The 19789-nt window shown below is 38.8% G+C and overlaps 1 protein-coding gene across 5 annotated transcripts in view; it reads left to right on the forward strand.

Annotated features, from left to right (window-relative positions):
• Positions 1-9594, forward strand: part of LOC107685547 (histone deacetylase 9-B-like) — a 36285-nt gene extending 26691 nt beyond the window's left edge. For all 5 annotated transcript variants that reach the window (XM_016482168.1, XM_016482169.1, XM_016482170.1 and 2 more), the window contains exons 6-11: positions 255-386; positions 683-798; positions 3204-3323; positions 4789-4984; positions 6504-6715; positions 8696-9594. In XM_016482168.1, the coding sequence (XP_016337654.1) occupies positions 255-386; positions 683-798; positions 3204-3323; positions 4789-4984; positions 6504-6715; positions 8696-9028 (1109 nt within the window). In that variant the 3' untranslated portion in view covers positions 9029-9594. The remainder of the gene's footprint in view (positions 1-254; positions 387-682; positions 799-3203; positions 3324-4788; positions 4985-6503; positions 6716-8695) is intronic.
• The last annotated feature ends 10195 nt before the right edge of the window (positions 9595-19789 follow it).

The following is a 19789-nucleotide window of genomic DNA, read 5'->3' on the forward strand; positions in this document are numbered from 1 at the left end:
GCTAATTTACTCCAGATGGTGAGGAAACTCTGATCTTTGAAAAGAACCTGCAAATGCCCACAGATCTAATCACAGTCCTGTAACATCACAGTACAGGAATGCAACTGCACAACAATGTGGATTCCCCTCTCACACTTAGCTAGCTACAAATGCATCAAAACATTTCCGTAACAACGCTTGGCTAAGAAAGTTTAGACTAAACAGTTGAGATCCTGAATATTTGATTAACATGTGTTATTATGTTTTCTCTCCAGTCTCAGAGCCCAATCTGAAGGTGCGGTCCAGGTTAAAGCAGAAGGTTGCAGAGAGGAGAAGCAGCCCGCTTCTTAGGAGGAAGGAAGGGAGCATCATGACACCTTTCAAAAAGAGAGCCCTGGAGCTTCTGGGTAGGAGTGTCATCCCATAATGCATCTTAAAATTATTATTTTACGTTGAAAGTGTATTTCAAAACCTTACTGAAAATGTTAATATTGCACAATGACAACTGCATGTATTCAAATTGCATGTAAAATATACCTGCAATTTACACTTGACATTTAATTTCATATAAAATGTTTGTTGAATTTGGTATAAAAAAAATGTTCAAAACCATATGAAGGATTTGTAGATCTACAGTTTATATAATATATTATCAATAATGTCTATTCTTGAACTTATGTCTGTTTAATTTAATCTTCCCCAGAATCCACAGCCAGCAGCAGTGCACCAGGATCGGGGCCCAGTTCACCCAACGGGGCCTACAGTGCCTTGGGGGCTGAAAACGGACCCTCCTCTCTACCAGTCACCACACGTACTGAGGTACTTACATTAAATGTGTTTTATTACAGGTACGCAAGTCTATTAACCGTTAAGCTTTCTCACAGCAGTTTCATCAAAGCTTTCCTGAAAGATTAAAACTTGTACGACTTAAAGAAAAGTTGATGGCCACCTGGCCGCACCCATAAATTTCCTCGACACAAGCCCAGCCTGTCCTCGTGCAGCTATGAAAACACAAGTCTGTCTCTACAGCCTGTGACCTGCTTGTCTGTCTCAGTCCAATGAAAACGGCTCCCAGCACGGACAATAAAGAGTCAATTCACTTCCTCCCACAAACTCCTGCTCTGTACCGCTAACCTTTACAGGCATAGCTATGTGGTTTTCTTTGCCTGCAGCTCTCGTAAAGCTCAGGGCAAGAAAGATTAGATCAGATATAGCTCAAAATAAAGTTACGTACAGGGCTCACCTATGGATATTCTTACTGCCAACCTTCAAAATAGTGTGCAGGTTCCAGGTTCAGTACATCTTAAGCTCAATCGACTTTATATTATATATAAATCACCACAAAACTCTGACTCCCCTATTCTTTAAAAAAAGTCTTGGTTTACTGTGAGGCATTAAGAATGGAAGTGAAAGGGGCCAATTTGTAAATGTTAAAATACTCAATGTTTCAACATTATAGGCACAAGACGTAACAAACAAATAAATAAGCCCATTACTTGTATTGTGAATAAATCACTTACTAACTTTTTCTGTGTAAAGTTATATTCAGTTTTATTTCATTGTCATGACAGCATAATGACTAAACCCCTAATATGACCATACAGTTTAAGATAATAACATTACATCTCAAATTATACACAGGTTTAACAAAACAACTAACTTCACATTTTGTATTTTAAATTGTCCAAAAATTGGCCCCAATCAATTCCATTATAACCTTACTTTTTGCTTTTTTCTAAAGAAAACAAAGAACAAGCCAGAATAATCTTTGTGTTAATCAACATAACACCACAATACTGTCAAGTAATCGAAATTAAACCAAAAGTGCGTTTATCAGTTATCAAATTGATAAGCTGCGATTTAATTTAAAAAGTATGCGCTGCGTGAAGCACTGTGTTCATTTACACGTGAGCAGCTCATGGTGCAGTGTTTTCAGTATCTTATGGTGAAATTACAAATTTTTTGTTAATTTTAATAAGAATTTCATAATCATATGCATATATAATCACAAAATTGTGAGCCAAATTGTAAAGCCCTACAAACAAGCTTTTTTTAAATATCATATCATCCCAATTAACCATGGTTTTACTACAAATAAAACCCAAAACCATAGTTACAGTAGTTAAACTGTTAACCACAAACTAACCATGGTTTTTGCTGCACTAACCATAGTTTAACCATGGTATTTGTAGTAAAACTGGTTATACAAATGGTAATCAAAATGCCAAAAAAACATGGTTACTACACTTTTACTACAGTAAAACCATGATTAATTTTCGTAAGGGATGCAGCCCTACTGCCAACTGAGCGTAACTTGTATTGAACCCAAAATATTCCTATAGGAACACGGAGGGCTTTTCCCTTTTGCCGATGTTCATTAGCTCCCTCTGACTCACTTCCTGGTGGCTTCACGGCTTGGTTCCTCCGGGTCCCCGTGGACTTTGTTCACAAAGAGGTGTATTCTGGGCAAATGTGACATGTCTCTGTGAAGCCTCAGCTTAGCAGCTGTGTTATTCTTCAACACCACTGTTTACACTCCCATGGACCTCCAATGCAATAGCCGACAAGGAATGCTTATTGCGCTGCGATCCAGGGTCGAATTGGTGGGTGGTTGAGCTTAATTGATCCACCAGCCGCTGGTAGCCAAAGACACGATAACAACACAAACACGCCCGATCGCTATTGTATTGACATAAGCTTGACGTCTCATGGATCGTACCGGTGCTACCCGCAGACACCGCGCCAGTTTCGAAAGCCAGCCGTGTTTGTGATCCGTTACATTGGGTATCTTCTTTCAGAGGGAACTGGTCCCCTGGGTGAAATAAGGCCGGATATCGACATACAGGTCAGTGAATAGGCAGGAGGGATTGGAGGGTAAACAGTACAGCCCCTCTGCCACATGCTGATGGGCCGCACCACCAAGTGGAGGAAGTACAGTCAAAAACTGATCAGCAGTGAGACTGTTTTTACTCTGATACAATTCAATTTGAGAAATAATAGCAAGTGGGATGCGATTCTGCGTTTGTGGGCTTCTCTGTGGCATTGGTTTTATGTCCTCCAGTTGAGCTCATACAGCTCCGCTGTGGCAGGAACAAAACCGTCATTCGTTTTAGTACATTAAAGTTTATTGTTCTGTTGCTGTTGCTCTTTCCAATGGTCCATAGTGAGATTTCAAAAATATCTCTCTTTCTCTCTCCCTCCCTCCCTCTCTTTTTCCATCACAGCGGTGGCCGTCACAGCCGAGGTTATTAGGGGCTGAAAGCTCAGTGTCTTTATTAAATCTCTATACGTCTCTATCGCTGCCCAATATCTCCCTGGGTCTCTCGGCTGCCTCTCCCATCAGTGTAAGTCAAATAATGACATGCATCGTCTTTCATAACTTCCTCTGTTAAAGCCTATTCACACCAAGTCTGGATTTTTGGCATGAACAACATGACACAATGCTTCCCAATGAACTCTGTTTCACTCAAATAGACCGCAGTGAGTATCGCGGTATAGTGTGTGTGTATATTATATATATATATATATATATATATATAATATACACATTAATTCCTGAATATATATATATATATATTCAGGAATTAAGACTTTTCAAAAGATTGAGTACAAAACTACATATACAATATTTTCATATTTTAGTAAAAATAAAAAAATAAAACAGAAATAAATATTTTGCTGATTTTTTTATAAAATATAATATTATATGATTCTATGTCTCTATATCAATTATTATTATATTTATACAGTATAGTGTATATACTGTATATTATATTTACATAACCGTTAGTTCACTGTTAATTAATTAATTAATTAATAATATAGTAGTATTATATGATATTTCTTCTGCATGTGTGATATTGTTAATTTACCAGTCAAACGTTTGGAATTATGAAGATGTTTTAATGTTTTTGAAGTCTCTTAAGCTAAGAGTATAATTTATGAATATATACATTCATATATATATATATATAATATTAATATGCAGTGTATATATAATATTAATTTATATATTAATTTATATATATTCTATATATCATATTTAAACTTACATTTAAATATGATATATAGAATTCGATATTGTATTAAGTGTGAATAGTTTTGGTGCTATATACAGTGTGAATATTTTACTTTAATATTATTTTGTTGTCACTCGTGTTGTAAGCTGTCACTCGACCATAATCAGGACATCATTATAGAAAAATCACATTTTTAATTGATGTCTCTTTTGAATTCCAGTTTAGAGTCACCAAGACTGATTTAATTCTAATGAATTTGATGTGGATGTTTACACTGATAAATGAGGGGAAATGTAGTTTATGGCCTTGGCTCAGCTGCATATTGCTTTGACTGTTGACAGACTAACCATCACTGGCTGACTGGATGATATGTGTAGCCTCAGGGTGGTGGCCTTTGACCTTGAGTGATTTTATAGGCCTTAGATAAATATTGTGTTTAAGTGTCTGGTGTCGGTTGCACTCCAGCCCTCCCCAGTCACCTCATCCATTACTGCTGTTTAAAGTCCAGCCAAACCAGAATAATCAAGTGTAGCGCCAAATAATATTTAATCAAGAGTTAATTTGCAGTTTAAATTGTTTATTGCTCCCTACCTAGAAGATTAAATAAACATGAATACATTTGTATACATATATTTGGCTATAAGAGACTTTTTGATCTGAACAATGCAAGACCATTCCACATAGTCTCTTATTTATCAGAGCACATACTGAGGTTTGAACAGTTAATTCAATACGTTTGCAACTGTACCAATTGAAATTAATAGACAATATCCTCTCTATCACCTCTCAGGCTGCTTTAGGACTTCAGGAGAAGCATGTTGAGGGTGGTGGTGTATCAGCGGTCATTCAAGGTTTGCCCACCCAACTTCTGGGTCCAGTGCCCCTGTCTGTTGCAATGGAGACCAAAGTGAGCAGCAGCCACCAAGCTCTCCTGCAGCACCTCCTCCAGAAAGAGCAGCTCCGCCACCAAAAGATCCTCTCTACTGGTGAGAACATCAGAGCTTCGATATATCCAAAGTTGTGTCATGAAACTCTAGATGGCACAGTCCCATATAGGTATAACTCAATATGGCATAATGACATCATCACAAGGCGCAGCTGATTGGTTCTTTGTATCAGCAGCCAATGAGCTTGCTGCTCAATATTCAAATACACGGCTAGTGTTTGCTGTAGCAGTTGTAGTGCGCTTCAGAAACCCTCCACCTTCCCCAGTTCCACCTGTATAGATCTGCTACGGGGTAATTCATGTATGCTATATATGGGGTTTATTCATTTGTTATATGTGCAGCAGCAGTATTTCTTACATGCTCACAGCAGCATGTTGTGGATGTATTGGTGGTAGCAAGTCGGTACTTTCTCTGCTGCAGCAGCGTAGCAGATCTATTCCGCAGACAAACATTGTCATGTACATTACCATGCCAAACCCTCTGAAAGTTGTCATGACAGAAATAAGATTCTTACAGAATACTTAAGTAGATTCAGCATAATAGAATTTGATTTCAACTGAACAGATTACATTAGACCACAAATTGTGTCATTTGCTCACCCTCATGGTGTTCCAAACCCATATGACTTTTTTCCTTTCTTTCTTCAATGAAATGAATGGGGACTAGATACTTGAAGCTTCAAAAAAGCAACATAAAGGGATCAAAGTCTTCTGAAGTCATGCGATAACTTTGTATGATGAACATACTGCTGCAACCTGGGCTGTGTTTCCCAAAAGCATCGTAAGCCTAAGTTGATCGTAGCTCCATTGGTGGCAATAGGTCTACGATGTATTTAGGCTTACGATGCTTTTGGGAAACTCAGCCCTGGTCATTGAGACTGAAGGCTCGAATACACAACATGGCTTTTCAAATCTGAACAGATTTAAAACACTGACTTTGTAAATGTTTACAGAGAAAAAATGGGCATCATACACTAAACAATCCGATGCTACCAGACTTTCAAATCGTTCTCAACACAACAAACTCAAGCAGAAACTTGCTCCTCGTTGCCATGAGAAATGACAAATGTGAACAATGTGTTCTAAAATCATCTCAAAATATCAAATATTTGATGTCCTCCTCAGACTGGATAGGTTTGAAGTCTGAAGGAAGACTGTGCACATCATACACTACACAGTTCTGAGTGAAATCTGTCAACTCAAATCTGTAGACTCACTTTTAGCAGCTAGCGTAAACTTGTCCAGACTGTAAACTGGGGGGGGAAATCTGGGCAAAAGTAATGTGGTGTATTCCAGCCTTGTAATCAAATCATCCAGACTGCTTTGTAAACTGAATCAACCAATAAATTGAAAAGATCCAACTTAAAAGAATGATTCATTCACAAATCATGAGCATCACTTCTTCTCTAGGGAACATGCTAAGGAGGTCTAGAGTGAGTAAATAGTGACAAATTTCATTTTTGGGTGCACCGTTCCTTTAAGTGAAATCAGGGCAGAGAGGGTGAAACTTTTATTCTATTAGATTTATATTGATCAGATCCATACATTTTGTTACATAGGTCAAAGTCCTGTGCATCCTCCTTCTCCACTGGCCATGATGGAAAGCTCTCCAAGCAGCACTCGACCCAAACTGCCTCGTCACCGGCCCTTAAACCGAACCCAGTCGGCTCCACTGCCCCAGAGCACACTAGCTCAACTTGTGATTCAGCAGCAACACCAGAACTTCCTGGAGAAGCAGAAACAGTACCAGCAACAGGTCCACATCAACAAGGTACAATCACTTAATCAACCTGTCAGTGCAACAATGACTTTAGTGCTATCATGGGAAGATGAGGATGAAGCTGAATGATTATGTTGTCATCCTAAAGCACATTTTCCTTGAAATACCATTCAGTTCACATGGGAACTAAAGTTGGACAGCCCATCTCCATTATGTTAGGGAAAAACCTGTACTGGGTTCAGAAGCAGCACTTGAATTAGCATAGCTTAAGGCATCAGTTGCATGCTAACACCACAAAATTGCACAGGGACAAGTTCAAATGGGCACCAAAGTGGATAGAATACATACTTTTGTTCCCCTGTGGAAATATTTGTGTTTCTGTGCACCAGCAGCCGTGACCTGGCCATCCGTTTAAGTGCAATTATTCTGCCGCGCATGCAAGGTTAGCGACACGGGAGGCTCGCGCTGTGAAAGACTCCATTGTTAGCAGGAGCTTGCAGATTGATCTGCCTTATTATTGCTGAGAGTGCTATGGGAAATTCAAGGATACAAGTGCAATTTTCAGACGTGAAGATCAAAAGTGCCCAGAGAGCACTTGTTTTTGGCTATTTATTGATATGGGCTCAGTCACCAGGGCCATGTACAAAAAAACAGTCTAGTCTGGGTCACGAATGACTGGTATAGTTGCATGACTGTAGTTTGAAAGTTGCTAACTCATTTGTTTTTCATGTTTAAATCATGTGAAACTAGCAAATCATAGTTAATTACAAAAATGCTAAATGCAGAGTGCATAAAAAAAGCACAGGTTCTTAGAAATGTAGTCTTTGTGTTTATGTTGGTGTCAAATGAATTTGGAAATCTATTAAAAGTCTCAGTTCACTGACCCTAAAAATGTCATGTGGATAAACCATCACTTAAAACATATTTTTCCTACACCTTGAACACATATGAGTGTACACAAATAATTATTTTTAAAAACCTTTTTAGGTATGTTTTTTTGGGGGGAGTCGTACCACATGACATTTTACAGTTTGAACTAAAAATATCAATCTGATATTTTAGGAGGTTTTTACCTTGATACACAGTTATAAGTTAAGATATAATTTCATATTGTATTTTTTTCTGCATGTTTACTGCATATTGGTTGCACCATATGACTCCAATTCGGCAAGATTTTTTTGTTTTTTATTAATAAAGAATGAAGCTAAAATATTTTTTTCCCCTTAAGAAATAGTAGTAGATTATTCCAAACCATTTAAGTTTAAAGTTGCTTTTTTCTTCATTATGATATTAGGGCAGTTGTATCACTCTGACATTTCAAACTTTATGCCCCCCAAAAATATCAAAATTATTTTATCATCATAGAAGATATGTATTCAAATCTTATTTATGAATTGCATATATATACAGTGGGTACGGAAAGTATTCAGACCCCCTTCAATTTTTCACTCTTTGTTATATTGCAATAGATGATACAAATGGCATTATTTAACTGACCCTGGTATTTGTTCCAGAGCTGAATACAGTTTGTACCATAAAAATAATGTGATCTGACTGGAAGCATTTCCTAATTATTCTTACTAATTATTAACAAGTAAATACTTTGTCCAAACAGACTCTTTGGACGGTCTGTAACCCTAAACTCTTGTAGTTAGGAGTAATAAATGATTTCTGAGAGAAATGAGGTCATGAATACTGTGAAATCAGGGATTAGCTTTCTGGTTGAATAACAATGTTTTACCTGCGCTAAATAGGGCACCTGTGTAGTTTTACATCCGCTTACAGGCTTTAGTGGGAGATATAAAAAAAAGTGTTTTACTAACTCCAGGACACAATGACTATATTTACTTGACGTAGGATGTATTTATATGAGGCTCGCTGTTTGGCTGTTATGCCATCTTGTGAATGAGTCCCAATTCTGGTAAATGACAGCATTTGTGTTGCCTGAATTGGCACAGGGACAATAAATCGCTCATTGACTGAAACACTTCATGAACATCCAATAATAAATCATGTTTCTCTCTCCCATAGATGCTTTCGAAATCGATCGAGCAGCTTCGTCAGCCAAACATCCACCTGCAGGAGTCAGAGGAGGAAGAAGGAGAGGATTTTCATGACGAGACCATGCAGGAGGACAGCTGGCCCTCTGGTGGCGTCATCAGGAAGCACAGCCCCGACAGCAACCGCAGCAACACCTCCGCTTCACCCACCGAACCACTGGACACTCACCGTGGAGTCATCCGGGTGAAAGAGGAGCCCAGTGCCAGTGATGATGAGACAATGGCTACTCAGAGCCTGGCCGACAAGGAGAGCTCCTACATTCACCATGTTAAAGGCAGGATGGTGATCCAGGCCATGATATGAAACGACAGATACATCTTCACACACGCACACGAAGGCACAGGTTAACATACACGCAACATGCTTACACGACACAGAGCTTCAGAACTGGTCTCATTCGTGAACTTGTGAAGTGATCTCTGTATTGTACGTTGTATGTTTTGTATATAATTGAATAAGAAATTAGCCAACTTGGTCTTTTAAATGCTAAGAAGCAGTTTTTGATTGTTTGTTGAAATAATAATTTAAGAAAGCCTTTCTACTTTCTACCCACCCTTTGGGAAACAGCAACTCGAAGCTCTTGTAGGATATTTCTGTGATTTCCCATGGCACTATGGATTTCTTATAGATCTTTCTTTGCATTTAATGAATGTTATTATTAAGATATGTTACAGTTTATATGATGAAAAAAACTTGGTTTGCTGAGAGAATCCCAAATTGTAGGGAAACAGGTCAGTAACCATGAAAATCCACACAACAACAGAATAAAAGGAATATTCTAGGTTTGACACAAGTTAAACTCAATTAACAGCACTTGTAGGATGATGTTGATTATCACAAATAAAAAAAATAAATTTTTTTTTGATTGGGCACCAATAGTTTGATAATATAATTTTATAAAAATGTACTTAATTTTTCTATTGAAAGTTGTCTATTATTTGAGCTGTAAAGTTCTTGTCATCATTTTTGGGTTTTAGACATTCTGTTGTCGTACAATGGAAGTTGCAAAACTTGATACAACTTTACACAGGAAAGTTTAGTAAGCAATTTTTCATACTAAAATCATGTTAACATCCATATTTTTTAGGCACTATTAAAATGGTGAGTATTTTAATGGATTGGCCTCAGTCATTTCCTGCATTGCTCTAGTAATCAATATTATGTTAAGTGCTGTTGATTGAGCTCAACATGTATTGAAACCCAGAATATCCCTTTAACAGTTGGAGCAAGATCTGGAAAGTTCTAGAATGACGTTCTGTGTTCCCTGTTCTCCTGTGGCCCAAATCGAAGGCTGCCCTGGATCGTGAGCAGCTCTGCTCCTTGCTGAATTTTGAGAGGGAGAGAGTTGTAGAGGAAATGCCTGGTGGAAGCCAGGAATCAGAATGATTCATGAGCGCAGGAATGCTGGGAGAGGACAACTCCACGCTGAAGTCAGAGGGCCCAGCAGTGAGCTCTGATTTACTGTTGAGGCAAATTACAAAGTGAGGGAGGAGACGGCGGGGGGAGCCCCCTTTTAAAACTCTGTATTCCCACGTGATGTGTTTACCACGACATGCAGGCTTGATGTTACTTTGGTAGAAAAAAAGGTAATCGTTCCGTTCTCTCCTGAGGCAGTGTTGCAATTCGTTGGCCGTCTTTCTTCATGAAGTGCTCGGATCAACTCGTGATAGTTTCAAGAAACGTACTATTGTCGTTTTTTGTTAGTGAGCCATCTTTCCTGTATTTTTCTTTTTTATTTCAAACATTTGGTGTAAAACTGTTCGTTTTTGTGACTGAAATCCTCTGAAAAACAACAAAAAACAACTTATTTAATTGATGTGAGCCATCACTCTGTCTACAAAAAGCCTATGAGTCAACCTGAGCTGGCCTGTTTCGTTCCTGTTGTCTGCTCCACTGTTCTGGATGTTAATAAGAACTGTCCGCTATAGCGATAGAATGTCACATTTAGTTTGTAACCGTACACGTTCCCTTCTGTCACAGATCACCTTTTTAAAATAAAGTTATTTTCCATCCTGTACTTCTCTGGACAGTCTTTTCACTGGATATGTTTAAGGAGTGGATTTCCTAAATAAACAGAATTGGAGTATAAAATGCAGTTGCTCTCTTAAATTTTCCCACACTCAGCCAGAGTCCGGCTTCTGAGTCTGAAGGCGATACAGAGGTTGTAGTCTCTGACTTTGAAGGCTTTCGGAACGGGGCTTTGAAGTGAACATGAGAGGTTCCTTAAGTCTGCATTAAAGCTGTTAAGATAAAGTGAACTTAAAGACGGTGATATATAACCTGGGTTAAAGCGACCAGGCCAAGTTTAACCAATTATGCAGGGTAGGCTTAGCTGGAGCTCGGACAATTCCTGGTCTGAACCAGCAATCCAGTTTCACCAGCTCATATCGCGATTGTTTTATTCAGTCAGTTTGAATCTGGAGAGGTGGGGTGATATTAACTCAATAGAGGGCAGGTTTTATTTTGAACTTGTGCTGCAAGTCTTCTTATCTTATATATTCAGAATATTCAGTATTAGTGACTGATTGCCGATTTTATGTGAGATATTCTAAAAGCTTGAATATATTTTGGCAGATGTTACAGAACATCAACCAAAAATATAATCAAATTTACGCACAAAAAGTAGCTTCATAAAATTAAGGTTGAACCACTGGTGTCACATGGACTATTTTATCGATGTCCTTTCTACCTTTCTGGGTCTTGAACGTTGTGTTGCTGTCTGGGTCAGGAAGCTCTCGGATTTCATCAAAAATATCTTCATTTGTGTTCTAAAGATAAACAAAGGTCTTGCGGGTTTGGGACAACATGAGGGTAATTAATGACAGAATTTTCATTTTTGGGTGAACTATCCCTTTAAACTGGATTAGGTGAAAGTATTTTATCATTCGCTTCAACTGTTTAACTTTTTTTTCTGTCAATATAATTGAACGTTAAATTAGGATTTATATAAATTTATTTAGCTCTCTAGTAAGTGTCAACAGTTTAGCTTGCAGGTATGAATGCATCATCTAACCTAATAAATATAGCAATGATTTACAGTAATAAGATATGACATTTTTTTTGGCACATTTTACAGTGTGATGAATAGAAAATGTCAAGTCTAGTATTCCTAGTATCTGACAGTCCACAGTCCAGAAAAGTTTATTTTTTCAGTGGACTGGTGTGAATGTACTGATGCCAGTGAGACTGTGAAATTAGAAGTGTGTGTGTGTGTGTGTGTGTGTGTGTTTGGTCCTTTTCATTTGCCTTGACCAAACTCAAGGTGTGATACAAGACTGCTGAGACTGTCCTGGCAACCAGTAAAGGAAACAGCAAGAAAGAGTTATAAAACGCCCACCCGGGATCCAAATTTATATCAAATAAAAAAGGAGAGTGAACTGTAAAGGCTCCTCTCTGGTGTGGAATCATTTATTTTGGAGACATGTCCATGCCCTGTTCTCTAGGGTCCGGTGTTGGTGTTATTTTTGCAGCCTGTCAAACCAAATGTACATGGTGTGCTGTTCAATTGTTTGGCTGCTTCCAAGTTGGCTGACTGTGATTGACTGGCAATAAACTATGCTTTGCTTAACTGACAGATCATGGGCATTACATCAATGGAGAAATTCTGTCATTGGATTCATCATGAGACATATAATATATCTGCAAAGCAAAATATAAGAGTGGTAACTGCTTGATGGGGAGGTTGTGGCTTGTGCTGGGTTATCATTACACATTATGTAAAGCTATTTGGTGGTTTTGCAACGTTTCACGTTGTATGGTTAAGACCTCATCCAGTAGACGTCAGTGTATTGCAAGCAGCCAGAATGGGAGAGTGAGACACTGGGAGAGCCAGCTCTTGTCTCGCCCTTTGCTATTAGGGAGAACTGCAGTCCTTACCCTCAATGATTGAAAAGGAAGAAATGCTGCCATAACTTTGACCCACAGAAATGTTGTCGGTCTCACTGGCCAGCGTCATCCAACCCGTTATCGTGACTCCAGCAGCATTGATCTTCCTTGTCATGTTTAATGAGGTAAGCGAATGGAGAAGGGGGCATTCAAAGAGCAGGCGGCGTGCGGGACCTGCTGTATCTCACAGTCAGATTGGTCGGGCTGATAGGTGAGGGTGAGGAAGAGCAGTGGCCCGGGATAAGGGCTCCCCTGGGAGGAGCTGACTGCACTCCAATCCATGAGGGCCAAGGAAGGTTTTCAGAAAAACACCAATATCCTAGCTAAGAATCTTGTTTTAAGAACAATTTGTATGAAATGTTATGGGTAATTGCTCACCAGTGGATCCTCTGCAGTGAATGGGTGCCGTCAGATTGATAGTCCAAAAAGCTATTGCAATAATCCACAAGTAATCAACATGACTCCAGTCCATTGGTGAAAGTCTTGTAAAGCAAAAAGCTGTGTGTGTTTGTAATAATCAAATCCATCAAGAAGACGTTTTAATTTTAAACCATCGCTTCTGACCAAAACATGAATCCATACTCCATAATAATGCTGCCTAATTAAAAGTCTATCTCACAGCTTTTTGCTTCACAAGATGTTAACTGATGGACTTGAGACATGTTGATTGCTTTTTAATTAGTGTGATGTTTTTATCAGCAGTTTTGACTCTCATTCTAGTGGCACCCATTCACTGTAAAGGATCCATTGGTTATCAAGTGATGTAATGCTAAATTTCTCCAAATATGTTCTGATGAAGAAACAAACTCATCTACATCTTGAAGGGCATTGAATGCGGAGTAAATTTTCAGCAAATGTTCATTTTTTGGGTGAAGTATTCCTTTAAAGGTGACATATCATGAAAATCTGACTTTTCCAGGTTTTAAGTGCTATGATCAGTGCATCTACCAACCAAGGAAACGTGAAAAAGATTAACCCAGTAACTTTGTTTTGGTAAGCCTTTTTCTGCAAGCATCTGAAAAAAAACGAGCGCGTCTGATTTCGCTCTCTTGGTGACGTGGCAAAGGGATCTCATCATAATATTACCACCCCTTAACCTGTAAGTTTACACCCACGGCGCCATCATTTTGATTTCGCAAGCGACAACGGTGTACCAGCTCTAATGCCATGGCGAAAGTTTGAGCAAAACATGCTAACTGTACTGTCTTTGGCTGCACAGACGAGCACAGAACACTATTTAGAGTCCCAGCCTCAGAGGAGACAAGAGAGCAGTGGATTTATTGATTTATTTACTGTATATTGCTGCTGCCACACAGATCTAAAATAAACATGGGATTTATTTCCCAGCTGTTTACCTTCACAGACATAAACAACAGTTTTTGTAACTTGTGTGTTTTAAACATAAACTTGTGTGTGAATGAGAACTTAGTTTAGTACTCACATGCTGTGACAGCCACTTTCTGTCCGTGTGCTTTGGATGTGGTGGAGTATTTTGAGCTGAAACTTCACAGACACATTCTGGGGACACCAGAGACTTATATTACATATTGTGAAAAGGGGCATAATATGTCTCCTTTAACTCACTGACATTTAAAGAATGTTACATTAACAATGTTTGAATTTCATTATATGGTTTTGAGAAGGCTGTCCTATTATTATTGCTGCAAGAGCATTTTGTACTTTTAAGAGAACCTTTACATTACGTTGTGGGGTATGAGGGAGTCTAGAAGAGAAAGAGAAAAAGAAAGGGAGAGAATGGGGAGAAAGAAAATGAGACTTTGATATGCATGGCCAGGCGTTTTTATGTGCCTGCCTTCCCAGTCCGACTGTGTGTGCTCCAGGGCTCATAAAGCAGACCTTTGGCTGGGGACCTCTGGATTTAGTTGGGCAGGACATGTTTGTAAGTGTTGCTTGAATGCACCGCCAGGCGGAACAGCACCCGGAGGACTCCTAAGTCTGTGATTTTTGCTTGCTGCTGGCGACGACGTGAGTTTTATCCTGCTTCCAGCTCAATCCTATATGTGTCATTCGCAGCCTGTGTGATCATGGAGCAGAGAGGCTGCAGACATCGTGGCCTATTAAAAATGGAAATCTTTCCATTCTGACTTCAGACCTTATCATCATACTACTATAATTCTGTCTGAGGGATCTGTCTTGTTGGTGTTTCTGAGTGTATGTTATAATAGAAGATGATACTCATGCACAAGCCTGTCAGGTGTGCTGTAGTTTCAGTAGATGAACAGAGTAACAGCATAGGGCTTCAGACTAAACAAAATCATCTACATTTAGCAGTCAAATAACAAAGTTATAAAATATAATATAATATAATTGTGCAATAAAGATACTGTAGTTGTTGAAAAGTACTTAAGTTTATTCAGTGCAGCTTTGCGCATACGCCGCTCAGAAGTGACGAACGCGGAAGCGCAGGGGAGAGATCAAAACAAAACAGCGGTCACTTATTAGAAGTACAAAACGAGGATTTGTAAAGAAGAATGTCGGAGGATTTCGATATAAGCCAAGAGGAGACTGGTTTTCCTTTGCTAAAGTAAGGAAACTTTGCTTCCTTTGCTCCTGTTAACAAACGTTGGTTTTCACGAGACTCACCAGCGCATGCGCAGCGCTGACCTCAGAGGTCATCCGCCCGGAGCTGCTTCCGTGTAGGACTGTTGGCGCAAGCTACATTAAAGTGATTATTACGTTTTGAATATGGATATTTTTCTTACAAAAACGCATCAATTCGCTACAAGAGGCCTTTGCTCACCCCCGGAGCCGTGTGAGACATTTTTTTTTATGGATGGGCGCTTTTTATTTAACACTTCTTTTGGACTGGTGCATGCAACACCTGCTGAGTGGCACTAAACAGCTTGAAAGATCAAAGACATTTTTTAATATCTCTCCGACTGGATTCGTCTGAAAGAAGAAAGTCATATACACCTAGGATGACTTGAGGGTGAGTAATTTGTGGGCTAATTTTCATTTTTGGGTGAACTAACCTTTTAAAGACGCAGTTGTGTGACGTGATAGTATGTCCCAAAGCTTGCATACTCTTCTACTACACACTCAAAAGTGTGTACTTTTTCTTCACCAAAAGAATACATACTTTAAGGGGTAGTATAAGTAGGCACATTGAGACGCAGCAAATCTTTTTGACTGATTCATTAAAAAGAACCGATTCATTTGTTCACGAATCTGTTCACTGAGGGCTCGCGCTGTGAGTTGAGCAAACAATATGGCTCACAATGTTAGTATAACGCTACTACAAATGTGTATATTTTGTTGCATTTTTTAACAATTAGTCGCAGTCTTGAGCCCTGCAGCGTTACAGTGTGATACATTATAGAAACGCTAAGACTGAAAGACAAACATGTTCATGTAAATAATCTCACAGTGCTGCCAGACACACAGACACACACACAGCATAAAAACATTTCTGGCCCTAATGTTTTGGAACTTTATTGGTTGGAATATGATGAATGGACTTGTCAGATTTGGTTGCATTTGCGCAATGATTTGGCAATAGCACAGACCTTTTCACAGCAATTTTGTACAACGGGAAGAGAATGACAAGTTCCTATATGACTCCCTTCATCTTCTGCAGAGAGAAAAGTGTTCATTATCCACCATATGTCAGTGACTACTCTCTGAGGAGAACATTTGGAAGATAAGGCCGATAATTCAGGCATGCAGTATAGCAACCTTACTCTTTAAACATGAAACACGGGTCCAAAACATTATTACTGTCACTACTACCATAATTCTCCCTCGAGGTGTGTAAATAACGTCATCACACAGTTGGTAGGAGTAACCAGTGGGGCCAGTGTTATACGTTGTTCTTGAAGTCACTGTGTGAGTCTTGGGTACCATAAAAGTCACTGTAAAGTTCACGTTCGCCTGCCTCGGGCTGAAGCTTATATTAAATGTAGCAGGTTTGTCTCACTCAGTAGAGCAAAGTTGGCAGAGATAATTTTTTTAGTACACTGCTAAAATAGCTGGACATCAAATCAAGGGTGCAATATAAATCTATTAGAGCCAAACTCCACATAAATATTTCCGGTCAAAACTGTTTTTCCTTACACCTATGGTGCAAATTAAGTTACTTTCGCGGACAGCCAAGCATATAATGCTTTTTCCGCTGTGGATATGAGCTTATGTTCCTGACCTTGATGTTAATACCAGTGAACCATTTTTTCAGTAGAATGTAATTATGAATCATTTAGACGTTTTTTCTTGCCACTTTTTCTAGAAAAAAGTGGTCTGCTTTAAAACAAAGGCGATGTATTTATGTATCTGCTTCACAACTCTTGGTGAGTTTGTTCATCCATATTTTAACAGAATTTCTATCTTCATGAGCTAATATTATATGTATGGCAGCACAGATAGACAAACTTATCAGATTGAGGACATCAGTTTATTCCAGTATGATTGCAGAAGTGGAGATTTATAGGACTAATTGACTTGGGCTACTTATAAGTTTTACTCCAGTAAATATTTCTTAGAGCACTTTTTTAAATGAAAGTTTATATTTATTAGACTTTTCTTAGAAAAATATAAACAGTAAAACAATTCTGAGGGCCAAATGATTAATTAAAAAGCTGAAGTGTAAAGTTGTTTTGGCCAACAAAAATGCAAATTGATTATATGAATGAGGTGTTTGGAACCAACCGACCAGAACCCCTGGTCAAAAAAACACAAATTTGTATAATTGGACTTTTGACGTACAATCTTTAATTTACAGAGACATCGCCCTTGAGAAAACTTGCTTGTGTGACAACCATTCCTACTCTGTGCTGTATGGTTTTTGACATTTCCTCCCAGTTAATATGATTATATAGGCCTAGCCAACGGAATACGATCTTAGATGAGAGATGTTCTGAGTTAGATTTTGCGACATTAGAATTTGCAGGCCTCCATTACAGCATGATGAGGCCTACCACAAGTTTGTACCTGGATGCCGAAGCTTTTACTTCACAGCACCACTGCTTTCCAGAGATGAATAAAAATTCAAAAACCAAGCAAAGAAAATTACAATCAATCTTCTGTTGTTGAAGTGAAAGTCAAGCCCATTTAGAAATAAACAGTGTGAGTAAAGAGTGTTCACATCTGTTACATGAATTAACAGAGCTGACTAAGCACCGCTACCACCACCATCTGCCCAACACCCTTGGTTAAATGAGCTGAAAACTGTTTTAAAAGGCTGTCTCCTGGTGTTTTCTGCCGCAAGCGCAAAATACAGCAATGTCACACCAAACAACAAATTAGAATCATTCTGTCAGCTGCCATTCCAGATATGTATTGCTTATAAGTCTGAAGTTAGGGTTTTGTAACTTTAAAATGTTTTTGAAAGAAGTTTCTTATGCTCACCAAGGCTATAATACCGCAAATTCGATGTTTAATTACTCACTCTTATGTTTTTCCAAACCCTTAAGACCGTTTATCTTTAGAACTCAAATTAAGATATTTTTGATGAAATCCGAGAGCTCTCTGACCCTGCACAGACAACAGCAACGCAACTGACATGTTCAAGGCCCAGAAAGGTAGTAAGGACATCGTTAAACCAAGGACATCGTTCCATCTTTAATGAGTCCCTTGCTATCTCGGTGGTCCCCACCCCCTTTAAAAAATCTGTCATCATCCCTGTGCCTAAGAACAATAACCCCTCTTGCCTGAATATCTTGAATCTTGAATCTTGAATCTAAAATAGTCCATGTGCCATCAGTGGTTCAACCTTAATTTTATAAAGCTACAAGAATACTTTTTGTGTGCAAAGAAAACTATTTTATCAATGTCCTTACTACCTTTCTAGGCCTTGAATGTGGTCAGTGCGTTGCTGTCTGCGGTCATAAAGCTCTCGGATTTCATTAAAAATATCTTAATTTTGTGTTCCTAAGATAAACGAAGGTCTTACGGGTTTGGAACGACTTGAGGGTTAGTAATTAATGACAGAAATATTTGGGTAAACTACTCCTTTAAACATATTTTCAAATGTCATTTATTCCTGTGATGGTGAAGTAACTTTTAACTAATTTAATGCATCCTTGCTATAAAATCTTTTATTTTAAAGAAAAAATCTAATAATAATACTGACACCAGTCTTTTGAACAGTAGTGTATTTTGTCGCTATTGCTAAGTAGTTCATCAGCTGGGGTGATATGAAGCTAACACAGCCATCCTGACAGGAACACAATCTCTGGTGAGGATGGCGATGGCATGCCAGTCGTAACATGCTGGGAAATCACTCTTTATTAACGGGGATCAACTGATTTGAGTCGTTGGATGCCACAGTTCTCAATGTACTGCAGTTAACACTAGCCCTTATTTACATTTTGAAACTCAGCTGGCACCGCCAACTCATATGGCCTGAGGGTACTCTGCCATGAAAAATTTGACCTAATGCCAAGAACTTTGGGAATTGGCGAGGAAACAGGTGCTTTCTTCCACAGCTGCCCTCTGCATAATCAGAGCTCTAGCGTGGGTCTCATTCATATGAATGGAGAGACTGACATTCTTCTGATTGGAATTTTGCTTAGGCCTCATAGGCATGCCGACTGAATGCCTGAAGTGTCACACATGACACTGCCAAGACATGCCTGCGTCGCTTGTTGTGTTCTGGTACTTTGGCAGATGGGAAATGATTTTTTTTATCCACAGGCCTCCAACTATTAATTATTTAAATTTTAACATTTATGGAAGTCCACAGCTTTGAAAAACAAAAAAACCCCCGACAGACCATTGCCAAGAAAAATAAAGGAGGTGTTAAGATTAGTTGAAGTCCTTAAGGAGGATTCACTGATTTACTGAGTGGCAGATGTTTTCTCCATTTACTGTATGCAATCTCTGTGGAAAATGCACAGAAATGGCAGCCTACAAACTAAAAATAGTCTCCCAATTTCCACCTCCACCCACATGCTTAAACTTTCACCTGAGGAAAAAACGAAGGCCTGGAAATCTTGGACGTTTTTCCATTCGTTTATGTCCGTTGTTCAGAGAATGTTGTCATCGTAACTTCAAAAGACCTCAAGCACGTTTGTTATCGTTTATATCTTGGACGGAATCGTGTGCTTTTCTCTAGATACATGGCCTCAAATTGATAACAGATTGCTTGGGATCCTGTTCTGTGCTGAGGGAAAGCACTGTGTTTTCTTTCTTTCTTTTAAGGGGGGGGGGGGGGCGGTAAATGCT

This window comes from Sinocyclocheilus anshuiensis, unplaced genomic scaffold, assembly GCF_001515605.1.
Source record: "Sinocyclocheilus anshuiensis isolate Anshui unplaced genomic scaffold, SAMN03320099.WGS_v1.1 scaffold185, whole genome shotgun sequence".
NCBI classification, from domain to species: Eukaryota; Metazoa; Chordata; class Actinopteri; order Cypriniformes; family Cyprinidae; genus Sinocyclocheilus; species Sinocyclocheilus anshuiensis.